The 22,441-nt window shown below is 36.5% G+C and overlaps 1 protein-coding gene across 2 annotated transcripts in view; it reads right to left on the reverse strand.

The window, feature by feature from the left end:
- The window catches only part of LOC118194606 (cilia- and flagella-associated protein 36), a 152,462-nt gene that overhangs the window by 88,863 nt on the left and 41,158 nt on the right, over positions 1–22,441 (reverse strand). For both annotated transcript variants that reach the window (XM_085816849.1, XM_085816850.1), the window contains exons 3-4: positions 12,540–12,647; positions 8,655–8,851 (exon numbers count right to left, since the gene is read on the reverse strand). In XM_085816849.1, the coding sequence (XP_085672975.1) occupies positions 8,655–8,851; positions 12,540–12,647 (305 nt within the window). The remainder of the gene's footprint in view (positions 1–8,654; positions 8,852–12,539; positions 12,648–22,441) is intronic.

The following is a 22,441-nucleotide window of genomic DNA, read 5'->3' on the forward strand; positions in this document are numbered from 1 at the left end:
TCTCTCAATACTCCAAAATCTACTCTGAATTTAACACTGAGAATTGATGCTTTCTCCGATCTTGTATAGTTTTTCTCAGAGCTGCCAAAAAAATTTCCGGTACTTTCCATTCCTCGAACTTACTGGAAGACATACATGATTAAAGTTACATTTAAGGGCCGAATACGATTGCAGTAATATATACCGAAGAGTTATTACATTATGACCACCCTGTTAATAACATGTAAGACCACATTTAGCTCTCAAAACCGCCAGCACCCTGCGTGGCATTGATTACACAAGGCGCTGATACGTAATCTGAAGTATCTGATACCAAGCACTCACCAACTGGTCCTGCAATTCCGGTACATTGCGAGGGGGTAGCACAAATTTGGTTTTGTCCAGGTGGGACCAAAGATGCTCTATTGGATTAATGTCAGGTGGATTTTGTGGTCAAGACTTGGCTTGAAAGTCACTGGAATGTTCTTCGAACCACTCCCTGACGATTCGAACTTTATGACATGGTGCATTATTCTGTTGGTAAATACCAACCCCCGCCAGAAATACTGTTGTCATGAATAGGTGAGCCTGGTCTGCAACGATGTTCACATAGGGCACAGACGTCAGGGATTGTTCTATTATGGATTATGGATCCTAATGTGCTCCATGAAAACATTGCCCGCATCATAATACCCCGCCACCGGCTGTGCATCGGTGAGCTAGGGTTTCGTTTAGAAATCGGCGTATTAGCATACGCCCATCGATGTGATGAACCAAAAAACGTGATTCGTCGGACCATGCAAATTTCTTTCATTCTTCTAAGGTCTAATTCTGATGTTTCTTGGCACACTGCAGACGCAGCTGGCGATGATGTGCCGTCAGTGCAGGGATATGCTTCGATCTTCGGCTGCGTAGGCCCATACGCAGCAATGTACGCTGCATAATGTGTTGAGAAAGACTGTCTGGGTTGGCACTCTTGTAGTTGGGGGTGATTTCAGTTGTTGTATATATTTGGTCGCGGCCAACAATGCGTAGCAATCTCCGTTGTCCTCCGGAATCAATGCGCTGTCAACGACACACTGCTGGCTGGCGACTTGTTGTTTCACCACCACTTGTCATTTACCGCTTTCGATATGTGCTCACAACTGCACGTGAACAGCCCACTAAACGCGCCTTTACTGATACTAATGTTCCCAGTCACCGAGCCATAACGATTTGATCTTTATCGAAATCTGATAAATCAGCTGCTTTTCCCATTATGTCGATAATCGCGCGATGTTTGGAAAGACAATGCATAGCCGCTTTATATAATGGAGGGTGGTCATAATGTAATGGCTCTTCGGTATATATGGATCAATTACAGTTATACAGTTACAATACCAGTTACAGTTATACAGGGACTGGATCAGAATGTCGCCAAGCTGCCGACTTTTGGCGATTTCTTAAAAAATTCGGCAACAAAAATTAGTCGCCAAAAACCATCGCCAGCTTGCTGATATTTCGCTAATTTAGAGAGATAACTTTTTACCTAAACCAATTATTATAACATTATTTTTCCGACAAAGCTTCATTCTCTGCAGATTTTTCAAGATACATTATACAAAACTCGAAAAAGTGCCCCTTTCCAAGGACAGTCTGTCCCGGGAAGTAACATCCCTAGACAACAAACCGTACTTATACCAAAGGGAAAATCAATGCAATATTAAAGCAATAATTTCGAAAAATATCATACAACAAACCAAACACTAAATCAATAAATAAATGCATGAATATTCCAATTTATATACATATAAGACCATGGCCTTAGTATACTATTTACTTTACATGCACTATGGAGACTACGTGCTATGACCATAGTAAGGGGCTAGCCTATCGTGATGAATGAATTTTAGGCTCAGAATTCGATGACTTACGGATCCGAACTACGACGTAGTTGACCCTGTTAAGGGCTCTTTAAGGACTGTTCCAAGGTGACTGTAGTTTAGGAGAAAGTTCTTTCTGTTGAATGGGATACCATAACGACATCTTGTCATCTTCGTTGAATCGATGCCCTGTAGCTCTCCTGTCGTACAGGGTCTTTATCTTCTGCGTCGTGAAGTTGACTCGCTCTTGTGCAAAACTGTTCATCACTTCAAACTGTGCCTGGAGATCTTTGCATGTACTCCTCGGGCGATAAAAGCGCATCCGGAGAGCGACCAAACAACAGATGACAAGCCAGACGAAGGTCTCCACCAAAGAGCATTTACAATGGGGAGTGGCCAGTAGTCTCGCGGACAGCAGTGCGATAGGCAAGTAAAAACATAGACATCTTCTTGTTCCAGGCCTGTTAGTTTCTGGAAACCATGAGCAACAGTTTTCTAATGATGGTTCAGTTAAACCTGGCTACTGTGCCATCTGACTGTGGCTCTGAAGGTGTTATTTGGGTTTTGTCTATACCAAGCAGTTTGTAAGGATCTTAAGTTTTACTAACGTTTATTTTATTTTAAATCTTTACTATCACTTCTTATTTTCTACTTCCGGCCAGAATTAAAAGCGTTAACTTATTTATGCAAAATTTGTCTGGCGAACGCCAAGTACTTAAGTTGTGGCTTTTTGCCAACCGAGAGAGAGGAAGGAGTTAGTCGAAGCAGGCCGCTTGCCTTAGAAGTTTTACTCGGTTGCTGGTTGCCTTCCAGGCCAGAGGTTTAATCCTCGTGATAATTTTAAACGTATTGTAGTGTTAACAGTTCTCTCTACTACATACGGCTTCCTGTTAATATACGGCCAATCTTCCTTGTTTATTATTCCAAAGTTAAGTTAGAGTTTAGTTAAATATTTTTATATTCTTACGTTCAGACCACAAGTAGTTGGTCTCTGTATTCCGAAGTACGGAAATTATTGTAAAGAGTGAAAAATAAAGGGTTTTGTATACCCTTCCTGTGTATCCTGTCTACTTCCCACATTTATTGAACATAGCTTTAGTAAGCTCCCTGTTCCGAGTCAGGTCCTTGAATGTTACCCAAGTAAGTAAGAAGGAACATTGAACCTGATAGTGGCGCCCAACGAAGAAGAATAACCATGGCCGAGTTTCAAGAAGAACCTGTGCTGCCTGCAGAAGCGGCTCAGAATCCAGAAATGCCAGCTGCCGCCCTGGAAGGATTTGGTTACATCGTCCAGACCATGCGCGCTTCGATGAAACCAGAAGCAACATTTAATGGAAACTCACCGGTAACCAGTTTTTTGGAAAAATTGGATGACCACTTCCTGCTCTACCCCGTGCACGAGTTTCAAAAAGTTACCTTAGCTACCAGCGCTTTGAGGGGCCAAGCGCTTAACTGGTTCAAATGTATAGGCAGAAGTCTCTTGGGTCAAGCAGGAAGTCCCACCTATACTTACGAAAATTTCAAGACTGCCCTAGTAAAAGCCTTCCCTGTCGTAAGGGATCGTGCGAAATTAGAAACGGAACTTTTCAGCATATATCAGCAAAGAATCGAAAATCTCTCAAGCTTTATTTTAAGAAAAATTTACGTCTTCAAACTCTTGTATGGAAACCGTCCGGATCCTGAGATAATTCAAGTGATTTTGCCGAGGTTACTTCCCCAAGTGCAAGACTTTATTGAATTAAGGAATCCGACTACACTGGAAAAATATTTGAGCTAGCAATCCAGTTTGAAAGTAGAAGAACGGCGGACATTGAAAGAAGACGCCAATATCAACAACGAAACCAATTTGGTGCGCCAATACCACAGCAAAGTCAAGCACACGGCTACGGAAGCAAAGCGAATCAGTGGGCAAAAAAACCCGAGCATTCAAAAACAGCCGGCGAACGTCGACAGTTCAATAGCAATCCAGGAAAAAAGTGTCAAGGCCAGTGGAAAAAGAAGGAAAGCATGGAAATGAAAAATGATTTAAACTAAAACGGATTTCTGCTGACGGGAGGGTGCGGAAATCCGAAGGCCAAGAAAACCCCTCTTCCTTCAAGTTAAATACAGTAATGGTGAAAAATTTGACTCTTCCGAAGATTGAAGTGTTGGTGAATAATATCCCAGCCACCGCACTCCTGGATACAGGCGCGCAGTGTTCCTGTGTGGCAGAAGATTTTTTTAGAAAGTATTTTCGTAAATATCGCATATATAATTCGGATAATACGACAGTGTTAGTTGCGCAAGGAGAAAGATGTAAGTGCATAGGTAAATTACCACTATACATCCGTATCAAGGACGAACAAGTAAAGGTTATGTTTTTCATAGTAAAGAATCTGCAAGCACATATTATCTTAGGAATAGATTTTCTTTCAGAGGCACAAGCAACGCTGGATTTTAATGAAGCGTCCCTTAAGCTGACGATGAAACCAGTTCGAAAAGAAAAGGCTCAACCGCCGATGTTAAACCTTGACCACCTGCCTAATGAAGAGCAACGAAGAATCCGACAAGTGGTAAGTGAATTTGCTTCGTTATTTAGTGATATTCCAGGATTTACTCAGGTTACTAACCATAGTATTGACACCGGAGATTCAATGCCAGTTCGCCACAAAGCATACCGGTATGATAAGAATAAGGAAAAAATTATAGAATCGCATATCACCGATATGCTACGTAAAAAGATCATAACGCCTATCTCAAGTAGTTATGCTAGCCCGGTGGTTTTATGTAAGAAAAATAATGACTATCCATTGACACATCCAAAAAGGTGGCGATTCGCGATTGACTACCGTAAATTAAACTCCATAACTAAATATCCGGTATATCCGTTACCTATTATTGAAGAAATTCTAAGGAACATAACATCGACCAAATATATGACGACTTTAGACTTAACGACTGGTTATTTTCAAATAGGGGTTAGGCCTGAGGACGTACCTAAGACTGCTTTTATAACCAAGTCTGGCACTTATGCATTTCTACGTATGCCGTTTGGCCTTTCAGGGGCACCGGCAACATTTCAGCGATGTATGGACATTGTGTTAAGGCCTGTTCTTGGAAATTCCACATTTATCTATTTAGACGATATCATTATTACTAGTGATAATCTCGACCAACATGTACAGATGAAAAATTGGGTGTCCATGGAGCTGCTATTGTAAAAACAAATTTTTTTTTTTAAATTTCTAGTTTCTAGTGAGAAATGTTTGTAAAAGATTGGCCTCGCATTAGATTCTAGAGCTAAAAGTTTTCAACAAGGTCGTTTTAGACCTCAGTTTCAAACTAATTACCTCTGGCGGGAAGTATGTAAGGATCTTAAGTTTTACTAACGTTTATTTTATTTTAAATCTTTACTATCACTTCTTATTTTCTACTTCCGGCCATAATTAAAAGCGTTAACTTATTTATGCAAAATTTGTCTTGCAAACGCCAAGTACTTAAGTTGTGGCTTTTTGCCAAGCGAGAGAGAGGAAGGAGTTAGTCGAAGCAGGCCGCTTGCCTTACAAGTTTTACTCGGTTGCTAGTTGCCTTCCAGGCCAGAGGTTTAATCCTCGTGATAATTTTTAACGTATTGTAGTGTTAACAGTTCTCTCTACTACATACGGCTTCCTGTTAATATACGGCCAATCTTCCTTGTTTATTATTCCAAAGTTAAGTTAGAGTTTAGTTAAATATTTTTATATTCTTACGTTCAGACCACAAGTAGTTGGTCTCTGTATTCCGAAGTACGGAAATTATTGTAAAGAGTGAAAAATAAAGGGTTTTGTATACCCTTCCTGTGTATCCTGTCTACTTCCCACATTTATTGAACATAGCTTTAGTAAGCTCCCTGTTCCGAGTCAGGTCCTTGAATGTTTGCATGGTCTTTGCATGTTCCCAAAGAAAGTAAGACGGAACATTGAACCTGATAAGTTTACTGAATTATTTTATTACAGCCGACATATAATTACTTCCTTGACTGGAATGTAACTGAAGAGGCTCTCGACACCTGGAAATACCATGGACTGTATTTACAGTTATACTGTGGCAGGCTCTTGATCAGATAGAGGATACACTTCAAGTAACTTTGTAAAGTAACCAATGACAGCGATGATGCATTTGTTATTTGTTGCCATCAGCAGTTCGCGGCAGAGATCCTAGGATAGCGGTGGCATACTTATGACCAGCGGGTCAGACACTGACTTATGAAGGCTTTTTAAATGATTTATTATCAATTTTTTATCATAAAAAAGCGAACGGACAATTGAAAATATCAAAAAATTAAAGTATAAATATCTTACGTCGAATTTATATAAAAAACGGTTTCTCCAAGAAGACGTTGGCAAACTGATTTTCTATCGTGTATCACTCAACACTCAAGTCGCGCATCTCTCATCTCTTCCGATAATTCATTACAGTACCAGTACCAGTGTCAGTAGCGAAGTATCGCTGATTTATCTCGCGAAGGGTGACGCTATTAGCTCAGTCGAAAATAGTGACAAAATGGAACATGAAATTGATGGGTCATGTTTGGATGCACGCCGTGAGAACGGAAGCGTTGAGGCAAAAGAAAAGGTTGTGACTGTTTGTTACCGTGCAGTTTCTAGAGCATTTGAACGTGAATGTTACAGCATGTTACAGTTTCCACAGAATTACCCTGTATGGAATTACAGGACTATGATTGTGGTGAACATCGAATTGATACTAACGACGGAGATTTTGAAACTGAAGATGATTCTGTTCATTAAGTTCACCAACATGAGTTGAATGATTTAGCACGAAATTTTGAACTATCCAAAAAAGCTTCAGAGCTGTTAGCATTAAGACTGCATGAGAAAAACTTGCTTGAAAAAGGAACTAAGCTTTCAATCAAGAAAACGTGCGTTTCTGCAATAGTTTCGAAGTGATGATGGATTCGTGTATTGATGTAATCTTTATGGTTTAATGGAAGAGATGGAAATTTCAGCTTGTAACGCAATTCAATGGCGATTGCTCATCGAATAGCTCAAAGAAAAGATTGAAGTGTGTCCTCCTCCATAATGGAAATTTATTTGGTGCAATCCCAATAAGCCAGTTTCTGTGAAGAATAATGAAGCCATAAAGACAGTCATTGATTTATTGCAATATCACATACGCCAATAGATCATCTGTGTTGACCTTAAAATGGCCTGCATTCTCCTTGGCTAGCAACGCGGATACACCAAGTATCCCTATTTTTTTGTATATGCGATAGTGTAGCAGATCTAGCGAGAAGCATTGGGCGTAGTCGAATTGGCCGCTAAGATCTGGCCTGAAACCTGATGATCAAAACATTCTACATCCGCTACTTGTCAACAGAAAAATATTATATTTACACTCCTGCATATAAAACTAGGTCTCTCCTGAAGCAATTTGTTCTCCTGAAGCTTTGCCAACTCAAAGAGATTATTTCAAGTATCTTATTTTGGTATTTCCTAGCCTGTCATTTGAAAAAAATAATGGCCAGTGTGTTTGATGGTCCACAGATTCCACCGCTCCTTATAGATGAACATTTCATTGGAACAATGACACAACTTCAAAAGAATATTTGGTTAGCATTCAAAAACATTGTCAAAGACTTTCTTGAAAATACACGAGCACAGAATTACAGCTAAATTGTCCAGCAACTTCTGGAGAGCTTTGAAAAATGTTGGTTGCAACATGAGCATCAAATTGCATTTTTTACATAGCCATCTTGATAACTTATCGAAAAATCTTGGTGCAGTCAGTGATGAGAGCAGGGTTAGCGATTCGCTAAGATTTGAAGATCATGGAGGCACGGTACCAAGGTTGATGGAATGTTGTACATATGATATCTGACCATTGTTGGAGCATCAAGCGAGAATGTCCACAGATTAAACACTCCAGAAAAAGCCATAATCGAAATTTTTACCTTAATATGTATGTTTACCGTTTGGTAAAAAACTTTACTATTTGTACAAACAAAATTTAACTTGCAGTAACCAACTTCTTGTAATTCCTTTATATCAATAAAACTATTCTTTGTGAATAGTATACTTTGCAAGTTTTTCCTTTATATGCATATTTTGTATGACTTTTGAGACAAAGAAAGGGTATCTTATAGCTTAAACGTTGACGTGATACACAAAACCAGAGGTTATTTTTGAATTCAAAGGCCACAAATTTTTATTATTTTAGTCACAAATTATTTTAGTCAAAAATAATTAACAGATATAACACAACGAAATTTCTGTTCCCCAGTGTAATCCCTAAATTTGAATTATCTAACATGCGAAAACTGAAGTATATTTTAATATTTTTATCACAGTGTTACAGCAAGAATTTTAAAGCTAGCAATATCAATAACCGAAAAAAGCTTAAAAATAACAGTTTGCTGTCTCCTTTTGTAGGTACCTCAAATTCCTGACCCCAGTTTTTGCAAAATGTTTATTTTGAATTTAATCGATCATTTTATCCAACACCACATAATAAAAAGAACATATTTACACTTATATACCGTTAATGAAACTCATAAATTACGTAGAATGACTGCGTTTCAATGAAATATAATTAGCGATCCATTTACAATATAGCTGCAATTTATAAAAAAATATATTATCGATTAGTCTTCGCCATGTTTTAACGGTACACTATTTTCTTCCTCCTTTTTGCATGCCTTCGTGGTGTAACGGCAAAACACTCAGCGCGTATTCGAGAGGTCCAGATTACAGTCCCGGCGAGGGCACTGCACATTTTTCATGTCTCTTGCTTCAAAATAACCTAATGACTCTACAACTAAACCTAAGAATTATTTACTTGACGACTGTCTCCATAATGCTCTTCTCCTGAGGCGAAGGCTCATAGTCATCTCCTGGTAGGAACGATTCAGGTAGTAAGCCAAACTGATGAGCAAGAAGATCCAAAGCTTGGAGCTGGAGTTCGAGATTCTTCTGCATCATCATTCGCTTGAATATCTCGTAGTCATCTGCAGCCCATAACTGCTCAAATAGGCTCTGAAATGAAAACGTATTTTTCCATGTAAGTTGGTAATGCTCATATTCTTTATATTTTGTTTTACTTCGAAATATAATAATATATTAGCATATTCTACCTTCTTCTCAAACAAAGTAAATTTTTATCAAGAATGTGGAATATATGATATCCCTACTGAATTTTCTGAATTCTACTAAATTTTCTAAAATGGTAATAAAATATAAATAACATAATTTTTGAAAGAAGTAATTTTTGGTAATGAATTTTGGGCACCTACGACAAATATGATTTTCTCCAGAACAATATAACTGAATGAAAGCAGATTTTCCCAAACAACTGTTTCATTGTAATTACTATTTTCCATACCGTAAATCTCTGCATGATGAATTATACATGAAATGTTGTGGGATCGTAAACAATCTTGAGATCCCAAATATGAAACACAGAAATGTTTGCTCAACAAATTTTTGAAAGGCTAATTTTTGAAACACTGCTGATTATGTAAGTATGTGAGTAACCATTACATATCCATCTATACCGCTTTTACTCTCAATTAATTCGAAACTCCGGCCGCTTTTTCAGAAATGTTTTTTTTTATCATTCTATTGAACTTTTTGTGCAGTTGATTTGATCTGCGGCTGGAATATTTGACATTCGGTCCCATTTCTTGTTTATATTTTATTGCACGCACCATCGTCGTTCTTTTAACGAAAGCTAAGTTAGTTTCATTGCTCTTTTCACTGAGCTTTAAAATAACCTCATAAAGTATAAAGGTTATTTTAATGCGTAGTTTCTGATTGGTTCCTATAACGATTTTGGAGAGATTTATGTTTCTTGTTCATTCTCTAAAGTATTTTAGGACTACAATTAAAACATGAATAAAATTAATCATGAATTACATTAATTATGATTAGGGTCGTTATAATAAGTATGCAATTAATGAATAATAAAGTAGTACCTCAGCAATGGGAATACATTGTAGGTGATTGAATTGCAATTCACATAATAAATGTACCATAGATTTAGGAATTTGTATCATCAATATTATCCGCTAGTATTCTGTTAATATGGTATGCATATATATAAGAAGCTGTTTTACACTGTTGTGTTGAGATGTACTCCGTATGAAACTGCGAGATATTCTGCATAATTTAGATCAGGGGTCGGAAACCTTTATTGTCTAAGGGTCAAATCAACGAAAATCTGCCTATCAAGAAGACGTTTCGGGTCAATAGTATTTTCATCTTAGGAACAGTCTTTCTTCGTGAATAATAACACAAGTTTTATGAAGAAAATATAATAATAATAACAATAATAAAAAGTCTGAAAAAGCTTTCAGATTTTACATTACGCCCAAAGGGAACTTTATTAAACGTTTTGTGTGTTACCTTTATTTATTACATATAATATTCTTCGCACTCAAACCATAAAATTCAATTCAACAACCATATCGCAAATTAATTTCAAAATGAGCATATCTTTAGAATTTCCGATACACGATCACGCGCGCTGGAGATCAATTTTTTTTTTATTTTCGTAGGGTGTTGCCATTGCTCGCTTTTAAATCGTTGATTTGTTAATCAAAAATTCGTTAAAGTGTTACAAAATAGGAAATGGATAATAAAAGAAATTCCAAATTAGGGCTTCTAGATGCCCATATTCGGTGGAGGATTACGTTATTCAAAATTTGATGGCTCTAGGTACCGTTGTTTTATCACAGTGCGAGAAACATATATACTAGTGTCCTGGAGGGCCAGTCCAAACTCGGATTGCCGTGAAGCGATCGGCACTACATACATGTATGCAGATTCGTCATATTTTAATTTCTATAAATATAACGCAGGGCGATAATATTTAGTGGCAACAATTTGAAAATTGAAACGGGCATTTAAAGTGTGGGACGAAAAATGCGTCTAGAACTTTAATTCATAGCCCTTCTAGGCTAATCATGATAATACGCTTTAAACTGCTCCTGTTCTTAATGAAAATTAATTTCATACCTAAAAGTACTTTTTCGCATTTATAAGGGGAACCAAATTTTTGGAATTATGAATTATGGATCGGCATTGCCAAACTTACCGGTTTCTCCTTGAAATTATGTTACAAAAATGTATGTTCGTTACAGCAACTTTGTAATCAAATAAAAATGTTATAGTTATTATTTATTTTCGGTTTATTTTTTTTTATTCTTCAAGTGCTGGTTTCATGCTTAAGTTTTATAATTTATTTTTATATATTATGCTTAATTTTCGGAACTCAAGTAGGCAGCTTGAAATTATGAAATGGATTAGTCGGTGACCCGCAGGTCATAGGTTGCTTAGTTCCGATTTAAGATCACTTTTATTCCGAAATTAGCTTTAAAAGAGCTGTTTTTCAGAAGTTGTTATTTGGAAAAAAAAATGGTCTTTTTAAGAAGGAAAAAGAAACAGTATTGAAGCAATTTTAATACAAGTCAATTACATCTGTTAATATAATTATCCGTATCAGAATCATATAAAATACAGTACCATATTAAGAACAGTAAGAAGGTTTAGTAGGTATGAGCAAAAGCAATAGTGTCATACTGCTTGATGAACGAATATAAGCTGTCATATAAGTTGGAAGACTGAAGACCTTTCATCGATTCTTCCAAAATCGGTTAAAGTATTTTAATTCCTAATGTGAAGTTACAGGAACAGATTTTCATATATTCCTATAGCTTATGCTGTAAACATTAAAAAGATCGATGCTAAATCCATCATAATTTTGAAATATACACATTGGATTCAATTTATTAAGCACAAGAGGACACAGAAAAAAACAGAGGACTATTGTTCACACAGAAAAGCACAAGAGGACTATTTGCTTAAGCAATGGTTCTCATCCTGTTTTGTCCATGCAGCCCGTTCACCATTTTCAGAAAATCATTCCTCACACATCTCCTTTCAATAACTCAGAAAATACATATATACATTTATTTAGATTCAGATTACTTTTATCGTGTTTTATAAATTACATAATAAAAAGTACAGAAAATATTGAAAAATATTATAACTTGAATAAAAATAATTTTTTACATTTATAAACTAAAACTAAATACTTAATAGCTAAATAAAAGGCTGAGCGCGTCCCTCCTGAAAAAATGAATTTCGCCTTCAGAGGAAACACCGCTTCCCCGTTAGAACCCCTGAGCTAAAAGAATAGATATATTCTTAGAAAACTTTTGAAGGGTATTTGGCCCATAGACATAGGAAAATCCACGAAAACAACCGTTTATTAGTGTTTATTTCCTGAATTCGGTGTTTAATTTCGATTAAAATTAGTGTTGGGCAGTAAAAAGTAAATATCATATTTAGAGTCAGCAGTATAAAATTTGCTTTCCAAAACTATACCATTTCTAAAAATTTTTGGCGAATCGCTTTGAAACATTAAAATATTAGTAATGCATTTTTCTTAATTTAAAGTTTTTGAAAAATTTAGTATACGGGAAAAAGTTTAAACAATTCTCTTTGTTTGAATTTTAAAAAGTTTAAAGCAGTTTTTTTTATAATTATGGAGGTCTGGCAGTATATAACGGCTCTGTGGAATACGCATATAAGAAAAGCTTTATCATAACAGATTTTTAAATTTATCAGGAAAGAAAGGTCGTGCTAAATGTATACAGAAATGAAAGGAGTTCCGAATAAAAAAATTTAGAATCATTTGCACTCTATTTATCAAGCGAATTACCTTCCGGAATTGGGAATGTATATTCTTCTCGCTTTCAGAACATGCCTTATCGAATTCTTCCGGAGAAATGCCTAAATCTTCCATATGACTTCCTAATAACGTGTCTACCTAAAAACAAACAAAAGAAAAGACATTGAAAGACAGCTCATTTATAATAAACAGATTACAAATTTAGGTTAAGCACTAAAGTGAAAAACTTTTCAAGTTTTAGCTCGTTCTTAATAAAATGAAAATGAAAATATTTCTAAGAATTGGATAGTTTTAGAATTTCAGAGAGGAAGAAGTTTGTGGTTTCAGTTAGAAATATTTAGAGATGAACCAAAAGAAATCTAAGTTGAACTAAAAAAATGAATTGATATATTTAATTTATAACAAAACCAGTTGCATTTTACTAATGAATATTTAATACTGTCGCATGCGTACGGGTTCATAATGGATTGAATGCAGACAGAATCAATGATAATTTGATAAAATTTGTTTTATCAAACACTTTACATTTCTTGAACGTTTCACAAAAATACTTGTGCACCTCTTCTCAGTATCACAGAGTAAAATCAGTAGTTACACTTCGAACTACTAAGAACATTAAAAACAGCAAAATGCAAAGCGCATCGAAAAGGGCAAAGCTCCTACGGACATCTCTCAATACTCCAAACTCACGCTAAACTAAACAACTCTGAAACTGATGCTCTCCTTGGTCTTATATAGTTTTTCCCAGCCACCGAGAAATCTCTAGTATCTTCCACTTCTCGAAATTACTGGAAGGCAAATGAGGGCCGGATACATTACAGATCTATTACATTTATTCAATCACAATATAAATTGCAGTTTTACAGGAACCGGACCTAAATGTCACCAAATGGTCGCCAGGTTTAGCGACATCTGGCTATTCCTCGCCAAATTTGGCCACAAAAATTAATTGCCAAAACCATCGCCAGCTTGGCAATACCTCGCCATTTACCTCAATGTTAAATATGATCTATGTTACTCTCACCTGTAATCTTAGTTTTCCAGCAGACATCCGTCTGATTCGAGCATTTCATGTTATATTTTACAAAAAATACCATAATTTCACCAATTTATTTACATCTATACACAATACACAATTCGTAACAAAACGTTTTAGAAAAGGTAACTAGTTCAAAACAAAATAAAGATTTTATTCAGCTGTTTAGTAAAATTGTAAATTTAACTTAAAAACTGGAATTTGAGAGAAATTTAAGAAACCAACTTTTAAAAATTCGACAGTTCTTATCACGACTCCAGCATAACTTAACATACATTTATATAAATGAAACTGATGTAAGTAATGCTACATATACATAAAACTTCAGCATTCCTAATTATTATATAAATTTGGTATAAGATTGTAATATGATTTTTGTCATTTCTGATACCTGTAATGCTGAATGAAACTTTTTAAAGCTCATATTTAAGAAGAATATTGAAGATTTAATTTTTGTTTCAATTCAGAGTTTGAATGTGTTGAACATCTTGCTCTTGCATCCACTAAAAATTTTGAATCACTTAAACAACAATAAAATGTTTAAAAAGATGTCTTTCATAGAAAAAATGCAGCAAAAAATTTGTATAAGTTAGCAGGGCGTGCGAGGAAATCATGTGGTGTACACATCAGATATTTTTATTCTTATATGTTAGTAAACTATGCATTTTTTCCCTTCGACAGTGATTGAATTATGTATGGTTTTAATTGTATTATGTATAGCTGAAATATGTATTGTTTTATCTGTATTCGGCACAATACGTTTTTTTTTTTTTTTTTTTTTTTTTTTTGTGTGTGTGTGTGTGTGTATGTATTTAACAATTTTTAGTGAAGATGTTTTGAATTTTTAAGTATTTTTGCCTTGTTGCGAAATAAGAACTGAATTCATTGAATGAGCATATCTCTAATGAAATTCGACGAAATAATTTAAATGAAGTGCAGCAAAAAATGTATATAATTTAACAGGCCGCACAAGGGAGTCATGTGGTGCCTACATCAGATATTATATTAGCACCTTTTATAGTTTAAGTTTTTTCCTTAAAACTATTATTGTAGGGAAATGAAAAAGTATTGTTGCGGGCGTATGGCTTCGTAGCACACAAGTCCGATGATAGGTTGATAAAAGTTATTTTATCAAAAGAAACATTGCAGAGTTCTCGAACTTTCCTCAGAAATAGTCGTACAATTCATCCCAGTACCACAGAGTATAATCAATAGCTACACTTCAAACTACTATGGATGTTAAACACAACGCAATGCAAAGCGCAGTTAAAGAGATATCTCAGTACTCCGAACTCACACTGAACTAACACCTAGCAAAAACAACAACTCAGCAGATGCTCTCACCGGCCCTATATAATTTTCACCCGGGGGGAGGCAAGATATTTCTAGTACTTTCTGCTTCTTGAAATTGCTGGAATGCATATGAATTACAATTACAGCTAATATAGTGATTAATTACATTTTTCAATTGCAATACCTATTACAGTGATACAGCGACCGGACCAAAATGTCTCCAGGTTTGGCGACTTTTGCCGATTTCTCGCCAAATTTCCCGACAAAAATTAGTCGTCAAAACGGTTGCAAGCTTGGCGATATCTCGCCAAATTACCAAGATATACATTTACTCAATGTTAGACAGACTTGGCCTTGAATTCTTACTTTTCCGGCAAATCTTATCTATTTAAATGTTTTCACCTTACATTACACATGCAAATACAACAATTTCATGTATAATTGCACTAAAATAATCTATTCTATGTACCAATTCGTAACACTGCTCTCCTCTCAAGGACAGCACGTCCCGGGCAGTACAAACCCTGAATAGGAAGCCATACTTACAACTAAGGCAAAACAATGCAATATTTTCAATAAATAACATAAAGAGGAAATAACATTCAATAAATATCATAAACAGGACATAACATTCAGTAAATAACATGGGTTTAATGTCGCTGTCTTCCAACTGGTCTTTCCCGACTTCTTCGTCACTCCGTGGGTCTGGTTCAGTCGATGTTGAAGTTGTAACTTGTGCGACAGGATTCAGAAGCTCGTACTTCGCTTCGACCCTAGAACAGTATCGGGGGAAAGGGGGCTCTTCTAGACAGGACGTCGACATATCCATGTGATGATTCCCTTCCGATGACGGATAGTTATGTCCTCAGAGGCTGAATGCAATTCGTTTTTTTTTTTTAAAGTCTAAGGAAAAGCTGTATTTCATTAGAAAGTCCAATCCGAGTATGCAAGCACCTGTAATATCTGCCACACATGTCGTGTAGGCGGCACTGCCAAACGTGGTGCTTATTCTTAACTTCCGATATATTTCGATTTTATCACAAGTCGCTGTTTGAAGAGTAACGCAAAATGGCGTCCGAATGAGTTTATCTTTAAACTGTTGAGCTAAATCTTTATGAAAAATGTTAACATTGTCTTCTGTGTCGATGGTCATACTGCAAGGAACTCCAGTGATATGTCCTATTATTAAAGGGTCCAATATTGCCGCCACTCATTTCAGAAATCTGAAGCGCTTTAAAATGGGGCTTCTCATTATCTGGCAATCTCCGCTCCTTGAAATGTCATTAATTTGTTCTGGTCACTTCTATTCCGTCTCAAGGCATTGACTTGTGTGGTTCAATCGTCTGCCTTATTTTCCGTGTTCCTTGGGGTGATCTGCAGTTCCTTCGTACCTGGCCTTCTGCATCACATTTTGCTTGCTGGGCTGTCTCGAATTTCATGGCGTACAGTACAGCGCTTTCAAATCTTTGGCATTCGCCATTCGTAGACCTTTCTTTACTTCAGGATCCTGAAATAAAGCAGTACTGCAGGGATTGAATCAATGATGAATGACTCTGTGATACTGGGAATCCTGAAATCAATGCAGTACTGCAGGGACAGAATTTTCCTTATTTCTGATGGGCAGTCGGAAAAGGGTAAATGAGACAGCCTCTCAATTTCCGTGGCGAGCTCCTGGAGTGTTACTGTAGTACTGAATTGTACTGAATTGAACTGAACTGAGTGTACTGAATTGCTTTCAAATATTTCTCCCCAAAGCGCGACTCCAACGCGCTGGATTGAACTTCGAAGTCTAGCCTTTGATTTTCGCGAAGAATATGAAGTATATCCGCTTCCTCTGCTCTCAGAGAAGAGGCTAGATGACAGGCCTTAGCTTGGGATTCTTCCGTTGACGGGATTTTAACTGAAGTCCAATGATCAAGTCTGATGATAGGTTGATAAAAGTTATTTTATCAAAAGAAACATTGCAGAGTTCTCGAACTTTCCTCAGAAATATTCGTACAACTCTTCCCAATATCACAGAATATAATCAGTAGCTACACTTCAAACTACTACGGATGTTAAACACAACGCAGTGCAAATTGCAGCTAAAGAGATATCTCAGTACTCCGAACACACTGAGCTAACACCTAGCACCTAGTCTTTCAAATATTTCTCTCCAAAGCGCGACTCCAACGCGCCGGGTTGAACTTCGAAGTCTAGCCTTTGATTTTCGCGAAGAATATGAAGTATATCCGCTGCCTCTGCTCTCAGAGAAGAGGCTAGATGACAGGCCTTAGCTTGGGATTCCCATCCATTCGCTTCAGCCACTATAGAAAATTGTGTCTTATATACTTATCAGGAGGTCTTACTCTCATATCTGGACAGCTTTAGAGAGAGACAAGAAGGCATGTGTAAAAATTTAAATCCATCAGAATTGCTTCCTGCTTTTGCTACGAATTTTAGAGTATAAACTTCTTTGGGGACCGCAGAAACCCTGTTATCAACTTGCTGTTCGATTCCTTCTTGGACGGCAGAAAATCTTTCAATTTGTTTTTCCATAGCAGAAACTCTTTTTTTTAATATCTCCAACTTTCTTTTCAGCTGTGTTTATTCTGCATTTCATAGCCTCGAATTTGTTTTGTACTTATATATGTAATTTCTGTTTTCGTTTCCCTTTGATCTGTTTCAATCCTCTCGAAGCGCTTTCATTTCCTCTTTAACCCCTTCGAGCCGGGTAGCGAAAACGCGCGCTTATCGCGGAGGTCGGCAGTGTCTTCCGCGAGCGTCTCTCCAGGGCCGGGGCTTTTTTGCTACTAAGCCTAAATCCATGAAATTTCCGAAGTATCAACGCATTGTTTAATAATGCTCTGAGCATTTAAACGGCTTATGCTTTATAGATATTTTTATATATATACTTTAATTACCTTATTTCTTGTTTAAATGCATATTTTACACATTTTATTTTAATTACTCACCATTTTATGACTTTTAACATTATAATCTGAAAACTAAATATATTACTTAAAATTCTCTTTTCGTATGAAAAATTTTAAAACAGGGATCTACACACAGTCCTACGTTACATTCCTTGAACTCGTAATAACTCATTTGCCGTTTTGGAGGATTTTTCCGGGAATGTGAACAAACGAAGCATCGTCGTCTCATTTTCTTATCAGTCTCTTCTGAACAAAGTTTTCGAAAATGTCTTTCAGTTAATCTTTCAGAATCAATATCAGAATATCAGAATTTCAGAATCAATATCTGAAATATTTTGCATCATTTCTGCTATTTCATGCTCTGTTAAACATTTTCGACGTTTCGACATTGAAACGGTAAAAACAGAAAGAATTCACGTGTAACAAGATCTAATTATTTTCTAAAAAGTGAACTGTAAACAGAAATACTCAACGCTTTAGCGCATATAAAACTTCTACTTACAATAAACAACTACCACGTGCGAATAAAGTGCGATTTAAAGAGACGTCATAAATCACGCCATTCGGAAACATTTAGTTCCCCGTTTGTTTATATAATCAAAAACACGTGTATGTGAGTCATGCTTCTCTCATTTCGAGTAGAAGGTCTAATGCACATGTATCTGAAACCATATGGACATACAGTGCCATCTTGTGGCAGAAATTATAGTTTGAAAAACGTTCCAAGGTACTGGCACAAATACGTGACAGTCGGTAGAGAATGCAACAATGCTCTGGCACGCCTGCGTGTCGGCCGGTAAGTAAGTGTGTTCGTTGCTGGCACGTATACGTGACAGTCGGCGCGAAGGGGTTAACCGATTCTTGGCGAGCTTTCTTCTCTCCTTTAAACTCAGCAAGGGCTGCCACTAACTGTCTTAATTTCTCGTCCATCACTCTTGTCACTGGCATTCAGCGCCACTTCTGACACCAAAACGTGTTGCGTGCGTACGGGGTCCTAATAGATTGAATGCACACAGGTCCGATCATAGACCGATAAAATTTTATCAAAAAAACAAAGTTCTGGAATTTTACACAAAAATATCCGTTCAACTCCTCACCATATCACAGAGTACAATGAGTAGTTACACATCAAACTACTATGAACGTTAAACACAAATCAATGCAAAGCGCAGGTAAAGAGAAAGCTACCCGGAGATATCTCAGTACTCCGAACTCATGCTGAGCTAACAGCTAATAACAACAACAATAACTCAGGCCAGATGCTCTTACCGGCTTTATACAGTTTTAACCCGGCCGATGAGATATTTCTAGTACTTTCTACTTCTTAAAATTACTGGAAGGCAATATGAGGGTCGAATTACGGTTACAGGTAATACAGTGATTAATTACATTTATCCAATTACAATACTTATTACGATGATACAGAGATTGGACCAAATTGTCTCTGGCCCACCAGCGGCCGAGCGGTAAAGACGCTGAATACTGGTAGTTTGCTCCGAGGTTCGAATTCCGTGAACGGGCTGGCTGCATGGGCGTTTTCGAGGTTTTCCCCATGTGTAACGTGTATACGAGCCAGTTTCCCTTAGAACGTTCTCCACGAAGGTATCCCTCCCTTTAGGAAGATAGCCCTCGTGTGCTTTGCCTGCCATAATTGAATAATCCAATCCAAATTGTTTCCAAATGATCACCAAGTTTAGCGACTTTTGGCTATTTCTTGCCAAATTACACATTTACTCAATGTTAGACTTGCCCCTGTATTCTAAATTTTCTGGCATAGCTTGTCTGTTTAAATTGTTGTTATGTATAGCTTTATTAGAATGATCAATCCAAGCATATAAAACAGCTGAAGTATCACACAAGAACAATGAAAAAGAACAAATATTTAAAGTAAGAATCAGAATAAATGAACATGGGAACAAAAGTAAAAAATTATAAATTTAAACAACAAGGGAAGGAACATAGGAGATCTAGTCTTTTCAAGTAGTTAATGAAAGCTCGCCATTTCAGTATAGTTTACTTATCTCATCACGTTTCGTACTAGTTCTAGACGTATTAGAAAATGCTCTGCATTCCTGATGCTCGAATTGCAAATTTGGCATATTCTAGATGGAAGGATGCCAATTTTATTAAGATGATGTGCCATGCAATCGTGGCACAACCTCTTTGGAGCCTGAAGTTTGCCACAGCCTCTTTACGAGGTTTTTGACAAAACATTTTCCATGTTTCTTGAATGTTAGCCCAGGCTTTGCCTGCTGATTTTGCTGTCTTGTCAGATTTAAGAGTATCCATTAATTTCTAAAAAATATACTTTTTAAGTGACTGTGGAGGAAGTGGTTTGCTGTTTTGTGGCTCAAGTGGCTAGTGAGTGCCTTTTCGTCACCGTATATTTACATGAGAAGGGATCCATTGAAAAACGATTTTTTTTTTTTTTTTTTTTTTTTTTTTTTTTGTGTTTATAAAGAAATTTTAAGGTTTGTCTTATTTCTGAGATAATCTGGGTATCTGACTATCTGGTGTCTAAGTATCAGCCTGGATGGCTGCTTTGGAATCGACCAGAATAACTGCTTTAGATAAATAATCGTTCTTTATCTTGAGGTTTTGCAGAGCCAGTGAGATTGCAGGGATCTCTGCATCAAAATTCGACATGAAGCGTCCCACAAGAGTACATTGAGAATAAAGATTACTACACCAGCCCCAGTGTTGTCTTGTATTTTAGAGTCATCAGTTTCCCAGGTCATTAATATCTAGCTGGTATTTGATATCATTATATTCAAGGTGATTAACCATGACCTTGTTACAATTCGTTGGTTTGTTTTCATCTGTTTCTTGTAATAATTTCTCATAAGCCTCTAAGGAAGTCATCTGGGTCTTCAAGCTGCGTTCAGATGACGGTATAAAGGACATAAGTGGTTTAAGCCGAGCTGCACTGACAGGCAACCAGTCTGTGCTACGTCACAAAATCTGTTTTAAGGCTCTTGGCATAAAGTTCGAAGTTTTCACCTTTATGCCGACTTGGGATAGGCGTCGACCAATCGGAGCGATCGTGCGAAACGTGAATGGGAAAATAGAGTGGGAAAGCTGTAGACACAATTCAACGCATGAGCAAATTTAGATTCTCTAAGTGGGTGCGGCTTAGACCTGTGTCGCAGGTGTGAACAGAATTCTCGCATTTTATTCCTTGTGACTCTGCCTTTGTGACATTCACGTCGCTGTCTGAACGCAGCCTCATAGTACTTGGTTTGAATTCGTTCATCCATTGTGCTCTATGGAGGAGGCAATGTTACTCGCCTCCGTAATATCTTTAAATCACACGTGCTTCCTGGATGACGCTAAATAAGTAACAGCTATGGCTAAAGTGTCTCTTTAAATTTTTTTGCGTTTCTTTACACAGGCAAATATAACAGTTTCATATATAATTGCAGTAAAATCATTTATCTGTGTAAAAATTCGCAACAGTATGCTTATTAAATTTCTGAGACACAACTTGATTATACACGTTATTCATCTTTGCTTTAATTTTCGTACATTTATTTTTTATTACAAATATATATTATAAAAGATTTTTACGACTATAAAAACTAAACTGAAACTTTGATTTTATCATACAGTGCTAAAGTTACCTTGCATAAGGAAAGCAGTTTTTTTTATGTCAGTTGTATTTAAGCATCTCACAGCCATATCAGCAAGTAATTACTCTGATTCGCTTTGCGAGAACCTGTCCATTTTAATCAAAGTTTATTATTATATTATACTTTTTCATTTCAGTGTATTAATTATTACATTGCTCTACAGTAAGAAAAATCTGGTGCTGTTTTATAATAATAAGTATCAATTTTAATATAATTTTATAACTGTATTCTACAAACATTTTGATTTTATATTGATGACAATACATACGTTTTATGAACGATTTTCACAAGACTGCAGAAATTTCGTATGCTATCTTCTAACCACCTCAAGAACTTTACAAATATATATTTTAGAGATTTTCAAATTGGACTCTAAATTTAATTTACAGAATCCTATTTTGTTTTAGTGTTTCTAGATTACTACCCAAAGCCATTTATTTGTTTTCTCATTAAAACTGTAAATATTCTACAAAACTTCTCTTCTTTTGTTAAAACACTAAAGCTTTCTTCTCAAAAGGCTTTTCTCTCGCCAGCCTTTTTTTTTTTTTTTTTTTTCTTGAAAGGAGTGAAATATGATCGTCTATTTTAACAGCAGGGTTCTTAATTAATTCTGATCACTGTAGAATTTTCTAGCAAGACAGCAGTACAAAGTGCTTAGCAAGTCAATTTTCAGTTCTGTATGTATCTTATGGTTTCGCACATACCATGGTTCGTCAGAAATCTGTCTCAAAACGCCGTTTTGAGCATTTTGTAACTTTTTTCTTAGTGATCTCAGAAAATAATTAGGAAGCTGCTCTTGAAGAGATGCGCCTAGATTTGGACAAAAGAATAGCTTAATTCCCATTTAGGACAACTGATAATGTAAACGGACTAAGGAAACCTTTCGACCACACCGAAGTGCAAAAATTAAAGATTAAAACTGGGATTTACAAAATACACCGCTGGCCACCGTAAATGCAACACCCTGAAGGAAGCCTGAAAATAACATGAAATTTACAACATACATTAGCGGAGGTGAAATATGCAAATGATTAGAATTTCAGCGCAGACCACATCACG

Source organism: Stegodyphus dumicola, chromosome 5 (genome assembly GCF_044657685.1).
Source record: "Stegodyphus dumicola isolate Sdum_Otavi_A_Nest chromosome 5, ASM4465768v1".
Classification (NCBI taxonomy): Eukaryota; Metazoa; Arthropoda; class Arachnida; order Araneae; family Eresidae; genus Stegodyphus; species Stegodyphus dumicola.